The sequence below is a fragment of the Pithys albifrons genome, chromosome 7, assembly GCF_047495875.1.
Source record: "Pithys albifrons albifrons isolate INPA30051 chromosome 7, PitAlb_v1, whole genome shotgun sequence".
Taxonomy (NCBI): Eukaryota; Metazoa; Chordata; class Aves; order Passeriformes; family Thamnophilidae; genus Pithys; species Pithys albifrons.
In genome coordinates, this window is record NC_092464.1 from 40,225,764 (window position 1) to 40,243,293 (window position 17,530).

General features: G+C 35.6%; 2 protein-coding genes across 6 annotated transcripts in view; both read right to left on the reverse strand.

Annotated features, from left to right (window-relative positions):
• Nucleotides 1-130, reverse strand: part of NEK10 (NIMA related kinase 10) — a 99,873-nt gene extending 99,743 nt beyond the window's left edge. The window contains 1 exon segment of the mRNA XM_071560174.1: nt 112-130. The gene's annotated coding sequence lies outside the window, so the exon portion shown is untranslated.
• A 217-nt stretch (nt 131-347) lies between these two features.
• SLC4A7 (solute carrier family 4 member 7) overlaps nt 348-17,530 on the reverse strand; it is a 92,259-nt gene continuing 75,076 nt past the window's right edge. For all 5 annotated transcript variants that reach the window (XM_071561119.1, XM_071561117.1, XM_071561115.1 and 2 more), the window contains 11 exons: nt 16,806-16,911; nt 15,978-16,139; nt 14,897-15,010; nt 14,330-14,491; nt 13,821-14,072; nt 11,566-11,634; nt 10,966-11,139; nt 10,497-10,628; nt 9,667-9,758; nt 7,871-7,978; nt 348-4,819 (listed from right to left, as the gene is read on the reverse strand). In XM_071561119.1, coding sequence (XP_071417220.1) covers nt 4,738-4,819; nt 7,871-7,978; nt 9,667-9,758; nt 10,497-10,628; nt 10,966-11,139; nt 11,566-11,634; nt 13,821-14,072; nt 14,330-14,491; nt 14,897-15,010; nt 15,978-16,139; nt 16,806-16,911 — 1,453 coding nt within the window. In that variant the 3' untranslated portion in view covers nt 348-4,737. The remainder of the gene's footprint in view (nt 4,820-7,870; nt 7,979-9,666; nt 9,759-10,496; nt 10,629-10,965; nt 11,140-11,565; nt 11,635-13,820; nt 14,073-14,329; nt 14,492-14,896; nt 15,011-15,977; nt 16,140-16,805; nt 16,912-17,530) is intronic.

Here is a 17,530-nt window from a genome sequence, read left to right on the forward strand (position 1 = left end):
GGCCGGGGAAGTCGCCACTCAGTGGAAAGGCAGAGGGAAGGGCATTTGCTTTTCCTTGCCCTCCCTTTCCCTGCCGTGCCCTCCCCGCTACACCGCCCCCGCCCCACTCACGCTCCGCTCCGGCCGCGGCGACGCTCCGACCGCCGGGCAGGACCCCGTGGCCAATCGCCTCCGCTCTTCTTGGAGCGAGCCGGGCTCGCGGGCCAATGGCGCGCCGCCGTGCTGCTCGGTGCCGCTCTAACCTGGCGACCGCTTCCGCCCGACGCCGTTGCCATGGACACGAGACGCGCCGGCCGACCCCGCCCCGCACGGCCCGACCCCAGCAATGAGAACAAACACACTGAATAAGTCCAGGAGATGTTTTTATTGCTTTTACCAACTTTCCGAAATGTTACAAAAGATAATTTTATTCTAGCAGTAATTAAAACAACACAAAGGCTGAATCTTTCACATTAAAGACAAGTCTGAGAGGTGTGTTTTCTGTATAAACTGAATGTTGGTTCTACAGTTGGAATAATGTTTTCATTTGCTTTGGATTTGCTTATGAAGTAAGAAAACGTCACTGTAATTAGAAAAGCAGTTGTAAAAAATTCGAACCGTACAGTATGTAATCACATTTCAAATAAAAAGAGTATTAAAATCAAATCTGCAGTTCAGCTGCAGAGGCTGAACCTGGAAGACACCTTTGCACAGGAGCATCAGCAACAATAGAAAGGAAAATACTATAAATGACGTGTCTTTCCAATAAAATAATTTAGAAAAGTATCGACTTTCAAACTCATTAATTATTCCAAACAAATGTCAACAGATACTAAATTCAATATGAAAGTGTCTTTAGGCTAAACTTCAATGCCAACTACAAAGTCCTAGAGGTTTCCACAAAAAAACATTTTAAAATAAAATTGACTAAAACTTACTGAGCATTTTGCTTTATTTATAGCACTACATTTACGCTGACCCAAAGCTGTGTGCCTCTACAGTCTTAAAATTTGCCATAAAATAAATTACTGTTGGTATAAAGAAAATATTTCACACATTTGCACTGTACTTGACAATTTTGTCCTAGATGAGTAATTATAACATTACTAATGGTAAGAAAGCATAAAGACAACGAAGCTCACTGTGGTGCTCATCTGACAGATACATCTGTGAACTGAGGCCAGGAACCGCTTTCCTTCTGATTTACACATTTGTACAAGATGGACCCTTGGGAGCAGCGCAGGCTCCGCCACGTGACAACTGTTTGTTACCGAGACATTTTACAGCCTGTTGGACCTGCCTTTGCAAAGGGCAAGAATTAGGAAGTTGCCATATAAAGACAGAGATGCAGCCGAAGCAAATGATGACTTATGGGAGAATGTTCATTAAATGCAGAAAAAATGGCCGTGATACTTGGCTGGAAAAAACCACTGTTAGGGCACCAAATTCTGCCCTAAAAGGTTTATGTTGACAAACTTGGCAATTTGGAACATTTCACAAAAGAATTGTATAAAATATTACATTACAGCTGCAAAATTAGGAAGAAACTGTCATTAACTTGGGCATATGTAAACAGAATGAGAAACGTCACTGCAATACATATGACAACAGGAAGAATGAATTTTCTAGAATATAATTTAAACACGCAACTGCATTTTAAGTGATACGTTTTAGATGATAGTTTAAATGGAGTGGTCAAAATTAAGACCTACACTTCATGTAAACATTCATATTTTTAAATAAATTAGAAAAAAGAAAAGAAAAAAATAAACTAAAAAAAATGAAAACAAAGAGGGACTTCCTGAGGTGGCTCTGCAGCCAGGTAGGTACACAGTAGCACTAAGCTCCATTCCAGGAAACCAAGGCATCTAAAGAAAGTGCAGGGTTGTTTATTTTCCTCTGACTGTTGGAATGGAAACACATTGGCGTAGTTTTTACAGGGCTTAAGCCCTATGGAGAAACAAAATCAGTGCACAGCAATTATCACTGCTCTTTTGCATCCATTAAGGCAAAACATGTATCTACATACAATAAACTACATCCTTAACCATTTTATTTTAATACTGTGTGTGATTTTAAAGCAGAGAAGTGTAAAATGAGCAGCGAATCACTTAACCATGGATTATCAAATAGGGATTTATGTACTTAATACCAGATCTTGCCCTGTTCATATGGGGGAAAAGTGCAAGTATAACATGCAACTACTGCCCAGGAACACTGGAACTAAGGGTCGTTGTAAACTGGTTTGCCAAGTTGGTATTTCTGGCACTGATTAAAATATCTACACAATTAAATACTGTGATTATATTTATGGGCCTTTGGTTTTGTTTTCTTTCTACTTTACTAGAAATATATCCACTTCCTGTAATATTGACCAAAACTTAATCCTCCTGAAGTAGAAGCCAGATACAAGGTGTGCAGCACCACAGAACCCTGATTTCCAGCATAAATTGAGTAAGAAATCCAAGAGGCTTATAGTAATTTTTTGGGTCTTTGGAAACCGTTGTAGGATTGTAAACATGAAGTGTAAAATACTATTGGGAGGACTAGAACAAAAGTAATGTCTTGTGGATGATGCTACATAAAATGTTCAAAATATCTTCCCTCTTTGATTATCAAGAGCTACTTAGTAGTCAACAACTGACATGCAGATATGTGCTTTTTCATTTTTTAAATAATGTAGAATGTTTGGGGAAACTCTTGCAGTTTCACTGTATCTCGGTTTGACCAGAGGGAAAACATGGGTTATTTTCTGAAAGAGCACAAACTCAAACTAAGGCACAAGCTACACTATAACCTAAGAATGCTGGTCATTACACAGTATTGGGCAAACAGGTAATGCAGACCTCACTTGCTTTGCCACTGACCTGAGCCTTTGTTATGACAGTTTGGATAATTATTCATATTGCTGCACACTACAATTTCCTTTCTTTAAACTGTCTTCTTGGAATTCAGAAAAAATGAAAAAGGAAAAAAGAGAAAAAAGAAAAATGTTAAACAGTTACATTAGATTTAAAGGGAACAGTAACAGTCCATGTAATATAAATGCTATTTCTGAATTTTTCTATTTATTCCCACTGATTGCTTTATTTTTGTAATATACAATTACCTTCTCTTGAGGTGACATTTGGCTGAAGAGCACCAAAATTCCACCTCAAGTGGTATTTTCAGATAAAGTCTGCCCTCCTCCAGAATCAGCTCCTTTTGCAGTTGTTGAAAAATTTATCACTTGGTCCATGATAAAACTCCCAACTTTGCCAAAAGTCAAATTACGCAAAGAACATCTTCTATTTTTAAATGAGCACAGATTCTAATTTAAGTCATTTTAATAAATTCAGAAAGGGCTAGTGGAAATTCAGAATATAAAGAGATGGAAAGTAAATACAAAAAAACGTAAGGCATAAGGCAAAAAAATAGTAACAATGGAAACTGGTAAGTGATCAACATTTTCATTTATATATAAAATTCTCATTATTTCAAATATTATAGTTCTAAACACCAGAACTTGAAAATGTTAAGTACAATAAATGCACACTGACTGCATCTTTATCAGTGGAGCCCCCCAAAAATCCCATTTACTTTAATAAATGAATATTTATTCTTTCAATTAATTTTACATGATAAAAATTTATACTAATTAAAATAAATAAAATGTTTAAAAATAAGTTGGTGTGCTACCATATACGCCCTTTACAATGAAGAGGATCAGAACTGTACACGCAAATACCACAAGCAATTAGTAATCCATAAAATAATACTGATCATAAACCTATTCCAGAATTAAAGTACAGCTAATTTAATAAAATACACAGTAAATTTAAAGATTTATTAGCCAAGAAATATATTTGATGAAGACATAAACCTTCAGAGTATTTAATTCTTAGAGCTGAGTAAATCAGACTCTGAAAATCAATGGAAAAAAATGTAAGTAAAAACTGGAAGAAAATAATTCAAGAGTACTGATGTGGGAAGTATGTCTAACTTCCTGGAGACCAAATTGCTGCCTGGAAATTCAAATTATATTGTGTAAACATGGAGAGTCCAGAATGACAAATACTGACTTGGGGTTGTAACTACAATTACTGCACTCATACTGCTACTGGACAATAATGAAAAATCAAGAAAGAATTGAAGGGGAAAAAAAAAAGAAAAAAAAAAGGACAGAAAGCAGCAAACCAGGGTATTTAGACATTTTAAGGCTTAACTAACCATCTGACTTAGGGCTCTAGGCAACTCTGTATAGCAGAGACACATTCCAGAAAACACTAGCATGGAGTGGGGACATAAAACACAGTAGTTCTTGTCAACAGCATATTAATATTTGTTCTATGAAACCACAAAAAAGTATACCCTGCAAAAACAAGCACTAACTGCCTGCATGGAAAACAAACTTCTGTAGCGCACATTATAAACAGAGGTATTGCAAAATTTTAAGCCATGTGGACCAGTAACCATCAGCAAAAGCTGACTAACTTGTCTGGACATATTGATTATTGAAAATAACACGTATTCATTACAGTCTTCCTATTTAAAAATGAAAATAAAATTTTCAATAAAATAAATAGCTGAAGTGTGATTACCACTCATCTTAATTGTTGGAAAAATTTTCGCATTACGCCAAGCATATCTACAGTGCCCTAACAACAGCAGAATTGAATAGATGCTGCTCCTTAAACTGGAACTCACACTTCCACGGCATAATATCCTACAGCAATATATATACACACACGAATACGCACAATTCCCCTTGGTTCTGTTCTACAAAGATGTTTCAGCATCCACGTATTTCAAAACAGGCGAATCTTCCACTTCTATTTTCACACTTCCTGGTTTTTCAGGGCTGTTTGAAAACGAAGAGGAAAATGCAAGGTTTGGTTCACTTTAGAAAAGGTTAACTTTAAAACATTTCATGCCTTACAAAGAACACTGAAAGTATTTACACAGGGATACTTTTATGATGCAATTCTATTACATTTTAGTAACCGTTAAATCCTATTCACAGGAATGGGACAAGCTTAAAGAGAGAAAACACCAATCTCTTCATCCATAAGAACCATTTCCAATCCCACTGATTTTATTGATTCAAAACTGTTTTGCAGAACATCTTTTAAAACCAAAAAAACCAACGACACAGCAACCTGCACAACCGTCTAGTTAACAATACTTAATAACACTTATAAAGCAACATTACTAACAACACCCCTTTATTCTTGGGCAGGGAAACAATTTTGTTCCTAATACAAGACAGGGGAAACATTTCAGTCTTTTCAATCAGGGGAACCACACTTACAACAACAGTAGAGGACAGTTAGAAACCTGTGTGTCGATTCTAGTGAAGTGGAATCCCCTAAAGACAAGTGGTTGGCTGGGACCTGAACAACTGACACTCTTAGGGACACCGCCACTGAACAGTGCCTTACCCAAGGACAAAAAGGAATGTCCCAAGGTAGGTGCAGGACAGTAGAAGACAAAATGCAAGAGTATAAAAGGGATGATTCTCTAGGCATGAGTTTTAGAAGAGAGTTGCTCTCTAAGGAAAAAAATGTATTAAAATTCATACAAAGAGAAAAATTCTGGGACTCCTTGGAAAATACAAGTGTGCCTGGACTCTGTAGAGTCTGTAAACTATGACAGATGGTTGAGGGAGAAAGAACAAGCTACCTGGATTAGCTCAGGAAACATAAAAAAATTCAGAAATGTATTTTTTTAAAAATATATGATTTTTAGTAAATAATGCCAACCCACAAAACATGTCCCTTGGAATTATAAAAGACATGCCATTAGTATTTGAAACTGATACATATGAAAATAGCAGTGCCTACAGAACCCTTTTTACCACACCACTAAATGTCCGTACCCACAAATGAAGACAGTTATACAGAAAAACCTTAACAGAACTGAGATGAATAATTTACTTGGAATCACTTTCAGCTGAGCAGTGGTGACATCCCTAAACCTTGACAGCACCCATGAGGCAAGTAAGTATAGCAAATACCTCAAAACAACAATCAGTTGAGTTAAGGCTCAAGGAAGTCTTGCCCTCTAACATTTTCCAGATTAATGAATTATCAGATTGCCTCTTGAAAGAGCTGGTTTCTGGTACCAGGGTTTTTTATTTTCAGTTTGTAGTTTTAGCAAGTTCCCTACCAAGATGGATTTTTTACTGTACTAAGCTCAAGCCAGGCATGTTATGGAATCAAAAGGAAACAGCTTACAGCAAAACATAAATGGTTGGAATAATGAATAGAACCTAAGTAATCAAAAAACATGGCAAACTTGTCAGAAGCCTAATTTGCTAGTGCTGCATATAATTCTGTAGTAACCTAAGTATGCAGGAAATAGGAAAGCACAAGATGGATTTGTACTACCTTGTAACTGCCCGAAAACTAAATCTAAAAATTTAATTATTCTGGAAAGAGAAATACAAGTTCTGTATCTCTTCAAGCCTTATACACCCAATGACTACCAGATAAGGTGTTAAAAGTATCCCCAAATTCTGTAATAGATTTCTGAGAATTTAGCATGAAAGAAAACAATTAAAATAGGTGGGCAGACTGACACATATGCTCTGTTGTCTATCTAATGCCGCCATTATCTGTCTTCCTAACAGTCTCGCTTGTGTGGTACTCAAGTTTTAAAAATGTCTCAGTTAAACATGTAATCAAACATTGTAAAAGTCTTTAAACAACACAGGCGAGAGATTCAGTGGAAATAGTGCCTGCACTCATGAGTCTCCAGCTTTTCCTTCCCCCTTGGCTGACCTGCTGTCTGGCCAAAACAAAGCACATTTCCACACCTGGTCTGGACCAACGCATGTGGCTGAACAGACAGATGGTACCCAAGTGCTCAGTGGCACTGACTTCTACCATTGCCAAAATGGAAGCTCAACAGTACCTGAGGCAGCTTGGGCAGTTATGTATGAACATGCCCTCCTCACCATGAACTCCCCCACTGAGACATAATTTTATACAAAATCTGAGAATTTCTTTTCTCTGCCTTTGACAGAAATGTCTGAAAGGGATCAACCAAGAGAATATGTGTATACAGAAAACAGGATTGCATAAGCTTAGTGTTGTAAGGCAATCATACACATTCTCCCCTCTCTCCTATGTAAAAACTACTAAGCAATAGCTGCACTGTGATGGAACAGTTGACAGATAACCAATCTCTATAAATTACAAGCCTTTCAGGAACTTGTGGATATTCCACATAATCAGGTTTTGGTTTATCCCCCTTGATAGATTCAGCCAGAAGGAAAGAACCTAGGATATAATAGCAGAATGTTTCATCACACACAGAGTTTGCTGTTTCATGTCAGGTCACGGGGAATGTTCACAGCACTGACACTCTTGAGATATCCAGTATTTCATTCAAATATGTATCATATTCAGTGAAGGCAGTATTTGAGCCAGGCTTAATTTTTACATATTAAAAATAAACTGAGGAAAACAAATCAAGCAACCCACCCACCCAGAGAACCATGGGGCAGATTCTAGGGCACCATAAAGCAACAGTGAAAGTGCTGACTTACCTTTTATTCTCAGTGGAATTTGTAATGTTGAGGATCAAACCACTCCCATGCTCATATACACTCTAGTACTTAGAAACCCTATGCCCATCAGAGCAGTAAACACTTGTATTAAGCAAATAAAGAGTAACTTTAAAATTCCTGTTTGAAATAATACATTTAATAAAATAATTCCTTATAGAAATTTATAAACTTCTCAATAAAGAAGAAAAGTTTTAATTCAAGTTCCTCTAAACTAAAAAGTCAGTAACTCAGATTTACAAACCACACATACTCATTTTTTTGATATGCACTGCAAGAAATACAAGTACAGCTGCTAAACACAAGACCACAGTTAGAAAACATGTGAGTAATCATAGCTACCTCAGGTTAGCTCTGGTTACTTTGGCATTCTCAGTACTCATGGAAAGAGCCTTCCACTGTGCAGTTTTGGCCATTTCGTCTGATATGTTTACAACTGAGGGATCAATGCTAAAGAACAAACATACTTTCTGGTTAGTATTCAATTCCTTGTAACAGTATTATACTTACTGTCACTCATCATTTACATCAGTTGTGCCTTTTTCCAATATTTACACAGCCAGAAGTTGAGTTCATCTCTTAAAAATGCATTAAAAAAAAATGGAAAATTTAACTCACTAGCACTACCACAATCACATAGAATCTTATAACAGCTTTTCATATGGATACCACAAAGACACTGAGAATATTTGAGAGGTAACTCATATGCTCAGAAATAATGAATTTAATCACACTTCTGCTAAGGCTTTCATGAATCAGTTACTTTAAGTGGCTTCCAGGAAATAATCAAAGGCAAAAGAGTAGATGTTAAAAATTCTAGAACTGGTATCTCAGGTGAGATTTAAAACTACTAAAAATCTAGAAATTCCAATTATCTAGGCAGATTTCAAGTTCTTTTTTGTCCTGCAAAGCCTTACGAGGCATTTTGCCAGACCACTCACCACCCAAGTCCTGCACAAGATAAGTTCAAGCTTACAAATGATAAGTTTTTAAAACCTATTTCCACTTTTGTCCCTCCGCACATTTACATGTACAGTGGACTTAGGTGTTGTCTGTAGGTATGTTTTCTGTCCTGTTCCATACTTAAGCTTCACAATCCACCCCAGGTTACCTGTAAGAGTTTTTCAAATGGCAGAGAAATCTCTCAAAGCCATTTTTCCTCAGGAATCCCCACAAGATACAAGGCAACAGTAACACACACACAGAGATGATGAAATCATAGTTCCAATGTGAGAGGTTTTTAAAAAACCCTTAGCTTTTAGCATTTTCATAAAGTCTGATTACGCCTGCTCTCAGCAGTACTTAGCAGGAATATCTGTCTCATACAAATTTCTGCCTGTTCTCAGCTCACATCAAGGTAGACCTGATACTATTCTAGATCCATATGAAGGCCAATTTTTAACCTAGGAACCTTCGAGAGGAAAAGTCAACTGGCATGCTATTTATCTGTCAGATCTTCAGGGTGTGTTGGACAGTTGTAGAATAGCTGATAACTCATATACAACCCCAGTAAGGGAGACATGTACTGAGACAAAATACCTTCCAAAGCTGAAGGAATTTTCATCAGTGAAATTCCAGCACTTCCTTTTCTGGAAGAGAACCCATAACCCTGTTCTCACACCTACTTTCAAGAAATGATGTTTTACTAAAGTAAAAATGTTGTCTGTAAAAAGGGTTTTTTGTACCATAGAAGTACCAACTTCAGCTCTCACTTAAGTAAACCAAAGAATTACACACTTAAGACTTTGTCTGAAAAATCCAAGTGGCTGGTAAACACATGGCTCAACTGATGCTATTAGTTGCTTAATGCTCAGTATTTCATGCACAGTAGCACACAAATATTCCATAAAAACTGACCAAGGATGCTTCTTCACCTTTAGTACAGCTGGTCGAAATTGAGTCATCTGATCTGTTCAAGATGGTCATGTAAATTTATAATTAAGACATAGTTTTAAAGAATAATGCAATATAAAAATACTCCTGTAGCATCATGACATATCCCTTCACATTTCCTACTCAGGGCTAAGTTACAAGCTTGGGAGAAAAAAAATTATTTCAACCCATACACAACCAACTTAATATAATGCAAATTACACCGTGTGATACAAAAACTTTTAAAATACCAACATTTTATATACCTGTATTTTAGGGTTTTTACAGGAAAATTCAGACTTGCTTCTCCATATGCAAGATGTACACTTTCATTGTCTGAAAGCATTCTCTCTGCTTCCTGTAAATTCCAAGGAAGAGTTTGTAAAATTAGTCACGCAGCACAAACCAAAGTATCTCATGCTGATATGCCTGTTTCACAGGGATAAGGGGCATTTCCCTGTAGGTACCAGAGTTGAATGCAGCAGATAAAGCTTTGGATTTTTTTTCTTAGAAGTGTTTTATTCAGGCAGAGGAGATGGGAGAGTGAGGAAGGAGGATGTTACAAGCTGTGTAAGGAATTCACCTAGGTGATGTACAAGCAAGGCAGGACTTCCATGGAGTTTTACAAGCTGCATTACTGTATTATTGGTAACTAGCAGTTGCTTTTAATGACAACTCTGCACACACACACAAGCAAAATGTCCCTGATACTATGGACAGTTTTGTGAGTAAATTAAGCAGGATAAAGAACTCTAGTCCACCACTTCCCTCTCCCTTTCCCTTTTCTTTCCCTATTTTCTCTCCTTCCAATCTCCTGAAAGACAAAAATCTCAACATTTTTGTGCTAACTATTGCTTCTTTCCACTTTGCTCGGTAATTAAGAATCATAGTTCATAGTAGCATAATTGAAACGGTGACATAATTCCTTATCTGTCAGCAATAGTTCCTCTATCATTAAATCTCATTAGTAAAGAATTTAAAAATGTGTATTTTGTACAGAAGGTCATATGCTCAGGTCACTTAAAATTCTGTTTAATATCATTGAGTATTTCCTGGTAATTTACATCATGCTTAGTTTGATTGTTTTCACACTTACTTCTTTTTCCTTTATCTTTTTGTCATCTTCTTTCTTCTTTTTACTTTCTGGCATAAGATCATCAAGCCAACTAAGCTCTCTTTTGGTGAAACATAAATCCATGAGCTTGCGAATGAACACTAATGCTAGAACCTTAAGGGAACCATAAATGAAATAATTTATATTAAACTATTTAAATGAACAAAAAACCACACACACTTTCAGCACACTCAATCTGTAACTGAAGCCCTTTTTAACACTACTAGTTTTATCTTACCACAAAGTTAAATAATTTTCACTTTCAATAGTGATTCATCAGTGAACTACTTATTTTTAAGGAAATGAAAAGTCTTTGTGTTTCAAAAGTGAACAGCTTGTGCTAAAGGTTTTTTTTGCTTCTTTCCCACTCCTTTCTTTCTTAAGGCAGAAGACATTCTGGATGACATACATATTCTTGAAAAATTACTAAGTTGTAAACCAGAAAACTTACCATCATAGGGAAAACAACAGCAGCTGCAGAAGCTTTAATCACCCACAACAGAACTAAACAAGTGAGCTGAATGACTGTAAAGATATGGACCTTCCAGAGTGGCACATAACGTAGATAAATCAAGTCAGGCTGATGTTTGGCAGGCATTCCAAAGAGTTTTATACGATCAAAAAACTGCACAGAAAATAAAATCATTCTTCAGTTAATTATTTTATGCCTCTCCAGAAGAAAATAAACATTTTTAGGGGACTCCAGAAATGTAAGCTAATCCCAAATAAAACACTAACAAAGACCACTGAATATTAAAGAGGGTGGAACTGGGGACTGTTAATAAAAAATAATAATTATAAAAAATTCTAGAATATTTCAGAAAATTTGTTTCTCAGCTATGCTATAGAAGGAATAGATTAAAAAGAATTGAGAACTTAAGGGACAATACCGTAAGAACAAACACCTGAACATAACACTCAGGATATTATCCCTACTTGCTATTCAGACAATATGGGCTAAACTATTGTGGCTCCAATAACATAGTGTGTTACAACTTCCTTTTAAATCAGTATAAACACAAGCAAACTACTCATTAAAATCAGACTTTACCTGAATGCCTTTTAATGAAGATACTCCCATGTAAAGAAAGACACCATACAAAACTGGCATTGGAATAAACTGGGGAGGAAAAAACACCCACAGTTAAAAGTGGAATGAATCAATATGGCCTAAGATAGCAGTCCACATCAGTGAAAGACACAGACCAAGTTATTTTATACTTTATATTTTACTTGAGTGAAATCTGTAAAAGCTGAGGCCCCTTATTTATAGAGAAAATATATGCATCATTAAGCAGCAAAAAAATCTGGAACTAACAAGGCTATCACCAAGATTAAAAAAGCAGTTCTGTCTTGTCTGCCCATTCATTCTATTTTCTAGGTTGCAATCAAGACTTGTGTACTGCTTTATCTTGCAATTTGCTGGGAACTGTATTGACAGCACTGTATTCTGCACAACTTCATGAAATTGTCATAATGAGTTTTACTTTTGATCACTTATTTCACATTTCTGCAGCAGTCAACACAAAAATCCCATCCTGAGCCGTGAAAATCTGCTAATTATTTAGAGCTAAATTTTGTTCCAGTAAGATCAATTTAAAGCTTACTAGAGACAAACTTTATAATAATTTAAAAAATAATATATAATATATATCTTACATAATTTCATATAATTCAATTTTATTTTTTAATATAATTTAAAGCCTACTAGGATAACAAAGCTGTCCACCTATTTTAGTGGCACTTGCATGAAACCTCTGCAGTGAAGCTTTCTTTGCTCCTGAACTTCCACGTAAAGGACAGCCAAGATACAATTTGAAATCTTAACAACTGCTGCTATCAAGCTTGAACAAAAGCTTTAATTAAACCATGTGGAATAAAAGTATGCCTTTGGGATTCATTACTGCATGTGTATGTGGCTTATGACTTCACTATAAGCTCTGTAATTTGATATTTAAACTTCTACTGCATTAAATCAGTGTAAATCAACAAATGGAACAAAAGCACAGCAACTGACAGATGCAAGGCTTTGTTCTCCTTCTTTTGAACAGTCATTCACACTGAAAAAGAAAAGCATGTTGTAAAAAACAAGAGAAATAATGTCATTCCTATTACTCTAGGTCCATTAAAAAAAAAGGTATCTCTTTCTAAGAATTGGATGTGAAAACATGGGGCAAATATCTTGTTTTGGCAACCAGCACTTTTAACTTTTGCTTCTGAGCAACAACAAATCTATTTCATTATTTCTGCTTTTGTTTCTGATTATTTGCATTACATAGTGAAACTCTTTGTAGCTTTTCAACCACAGACTGTTAAATGTGAATACCTATTTTTAGTAACTGCTATGGCCTTATTTTTTCAGACCTTTACATTCTTTAACATATACAAATGGTCAACTGTTTAGAATTTATAATATGTAATTCTAATTACTAAACTACAGGTGTGTGTTTAGAGGTTTATTCCCCTCCATTATCTAAACTTAAGAAGATACATTTCTTGTGAAATTACTTATTATCTGTCCTTAAACTCACTTTTACAAAGTTATATAAAGGTACCAGCAATTATACAATATCAGATATTCTGGGAACAAAGAGACAGTTCTTTTGTTTCTCCTTTTAACTATTGGATTTGAGACAACAAAGAAGAACAGATTTTAGTAAACTCTGAATAAAAAGCCAACTGAATTGAGTAGTTGTCTTCCAATAAGTCCTTGAAAGGTCACTAGAGATATAAATTAGGAGACAAAGTGTCATCTGAACCAACAATACAACCAGCAAAATCACTACTACACCATTATAATGCATATAATCTTGACAGTCTAAGCATCAAATGAAGTTTAATAAGCTGAAGATAAGAACAAGAAGTGAACAATATAATTTCTGATGATCGCCTTTTAAACCAGACGTTTCTACTCCTTCTGCTATATTGCATTACCTCTGCTCAAGGAACTTTATACCCTTATCACACTCCTTTTCTCTCTTCATTTATGCACTCATATGAAAACTACACATTTTAGGTAACTTGGATTCAATAAAGTAAAAAAGAGCTGCCAAGAAATTCAGGTATGACAGACAAAGGTTGCTTTCTTTACTTCTCACTACATTCCCAGTTTTCTCAGATTTTGTTTTCTTACATTCTCTCACATTGTTTCTATTCAACTAACATCCGTTGCTAAAAAAGCAATCTGAGAATGTGTTCAGGCATATTTTACTTCACATAATAAAACTTCCCAACATTATGAAATGCTAAATCACAGCATCAAAATCAAAAGCACAAAGAAAGTATTTTGGAAAAACTGTCTTTCACCTTTAACACAGAGGTCATGAACACTGACATCCCCATCAGCACAAAAATCATCAATCCTGTCACTCGTTGCTCCCGGATTCCCAAAAACTTTGGTTGTTCTCCTGGTGCTGAACACTGAGATTCAACTTTCAGGCTGTTAACGTGACTTATAGACAGGACAGTTGCAGCAACAAACCACGGTAAGCCCATGATAGAGCATATCCCCAACATAACACCAACCATGAGCAGATCAAGATGATAACCACAGCCTTTCTGTAAAATTAAGCAAACAAATAACTTGATAAACTTCCTAGTTATATGATACTGTATTTCTAACTTAGCTGGTAAATAAGCTATAACCACAAAAGTTACATACTTTGAGTGTCCACAAAATTGAATTTGTTCTTTGTTAGTCAATTTAAACATGTATTTAGTAGTTGCTGGTAATGTTTTACAGATTTGCATAATGAAATCTGATTTAAAATAAACTTGATTTACACAACACTAGGCATCGGGAAAATGACTTTTACCTTCAGTTTATGCTCTTTCCTGTTTATAATAACAGCTGTTATTTGCTGATCCATGAAAATAAGAATAGTACAGAGTAAAGCAGGAACAGCAGCAACCAAGAGTGTCCACCAAGGGTTGGTTCCAAGAGGATCTATGAACCATCCTCGGTCTTTTCGGGTGGGCTGTAAAAAAATGCCATCAACAATAAGAATTAAATGACTAAAATAGAATGCAGATTTTATTGCTACATACAGCTACAACAAACAGATCATTTTCTTAAGTACACAAAGTCAATGGCTTTGACCCAAAGACTGAACATGACATTTACATGGAAAAAATTAAAACGAATCCATTCAATCCTTCATTTTTGTACATTTCCACAAAAAATGCTTCCTTTTCTGTAACATTACAATATAAAGCAGTCTCTTCTGTCAGGTGAGACATACATCCAAAAGAGAAAAGAAAGACTACTTGATCCACTACATTGTAAGCAAAAAATAGGCATTTCTGTTTCTATACAACACCATTGTTCTATAAAACTGTAAGCATTTAAAAAGTTACATTTTTCAAAAGGTTTTATCTCTTACTTCAAATTTCTCTGGAACATGAAGCTTAGGAGAAGGTATTCCTACAAGATAGTCAATCAAAACCATGATTACTATGGTCAAAAATACTGCAAAGTCACTGATGGTAGAACGCACCTATAAAGGAAAGGCATGTGTCAAGTCTTGCTTTTTCATTATTATAATATGCATGCATAGAAAGACAATGTCTCCCCTGTGAAAAGTGAAGTCTATTTATATTATATCACACCACTGAACATTATATGCAATTTCTCTTCATTTTTTATACTAAGGTGCCTGCCAACATAGTATGAAGTTGCAGAAGATACACATTCCGTACCTCATTATTCTGTTCATCTGATTACCTCATTTAAAAGTAGTCTACTGCAAGAGGCAAATTACTTAAAATAACTCCATCACCTTCCTGTCCCCTCAACCCTACTACAAGACTGAGACATCATAGGTAGTACCTTGTAGCTTAAGTCAGTAACAGTACTGAATATTTCTGAAATAATTATTCATTCATTTGATGTTTCATCTATAGGAGGCAGATAATTTGCAATACATTCAGATTATCAAAGATAATTTTATTAAACATTAGGAACACATTGAAGGAATGAGCTAAGGTTTATAGCAGTTCTAACCACTTCAGTCTGTCTAAAAGAAAATGTATAAATCAGTCCAAGATTCACCATCATATTAGCCTCTATTAGAAACAGTAATCAATCCCCTGACGAACCACTCAGAATTCTTCACAGATCAGTAGTTTGGGGAAAGCAAGCAATTGTTCTGTATAAGTGAGGAAAACAGCAGCAGTGTTACCTCTCCAAATGATATCTGGCAATACCCATGAATATGGGGAGATGGACTGCTTAGGTCTTCCAATGTTTAGAACATCTTGTTGCAACTATACCAAAGTACAGAGTAAGAAATCAATTTTCTGCAGCTGATTTCTTTCCTCTAATGCCTTAGTTTTTGCAAATTACAGCTAATTTTTGGGGTTAAATTTCCTTTTCTGTCTTGAAATAACTCTCAATACAAAATTCGACTCAAGTTATACTAAGGTATTTATCACAAGATAACAATAGTCTCTAATCAGAATTACCTTAGTTGGGAAATAGCGTTTAGTCTTGAATTGCTTAAGGAAAGATGAGAGGAAAAACGTTGCAAAGAACAGTATAACAGACCAGAAGAGAACATCTGGAATATATGGCCCGTGATGACCACAAGCTGTTCCACGAAACACACCATGAAATTTTAAACATTCCTGCAAAGAGAAAAAATATTTAAATTTCTATGTTTTATTCACTGAGTATAATCAACCAAGCTTGCAGCTTTTCTATATAGAACACATTTGAGAACATCCACAATCCCAAAACCGGGTATAAAATATCCAGTTCAGAAGGCAATGCTTTCAAGCCTGTTCCAAATAGTTATTTTCAATTTCAAATAATTATTTTCTTCCAATCATTACTTACATAATTCCTTTGATTCTTTGTAGTTTTATACCAATGTCTAACAAACTAATGGAACGTTTGCTACCACATTTTAACTGCAGATTCCATCTTCACATCATCTTAAAAATACTTGTCCATCCTTTCCAGGAAATGGAAGAAGCCAAACTCCTGTCTGTTGACCTCACCATATTCACCTGCACTTCAGAAAGACAACTGTGTAGCCTACCAGGATTGAAGTGGCTACCTCAAGCAGCCATTTATATTAGCATTTACTGCCCCGGACATGCTTATTAACACCTCTACAATGACTGTTCAAAGCCTTATGGAAGGAGTAAGAGGGTTCAAAAACAGTTTTAAGGAAAATGGTCAGGTTCAAATCAAAAAAGAAATCAGATGAAAAAATACTAAACTGGTGCTGTGCAGATATTTATTTTTATACATACATACACACAGATACATCTATTTCAGATACTCACAGAAACAGTAAGGTTGCTCCATGGTATATCTTCCCCAGACTTATTCAGACTCCTCCACACATGTAATGTTTCATTGCTTGGTTTCTCAGGTTCAGAACACACACATCTGACGGGAAGAAAAAAATAGTTTCCCTGCTTTTAAGCTATATGTACCAAAATGCAGCAATTTGCAGTAAATTCAAAAATCCTGAAGAGTTTAAGCCAGAGTTTATCCCAATCCTCTATGAAAGAAGCAGAGTACAAGGCTCCTCCTTACATCATGTTAACTATTAGGGTGGTGGGGGAAATAAACAATCAAAGAGACAACTGCTGACAGATAGTACAAAAAAAATTGAACCCAAACTACGTACTTTAACGAGTGAGAAGCAGGTAAGATATTGACTTAACTATTTGACTGATCTGCCAGTTTTTAAAAATAACAGCACCCAAAACCAAAATGAGATACAAAACATATGCAGACTTCTACATCTGTTATTCACAATATGAAGACAAAAATCCAAATGACTCAACTTTCCAGCAACCCTCTACAGACATATATTGTGTTATTTTTAAATAATTCAACAAACTTAGCACAAATAGTTATGAGTGTGTAAATGAAGGTTTTTAAACTTCTATACAGCATAACATTCCACAACGAGTCAAACTTTAATGCCTTGCTGCACACCAACATAAAACAGATATTGAAACCACTTCATTTAAAAAATTGGTTTAGATGACTACATTTC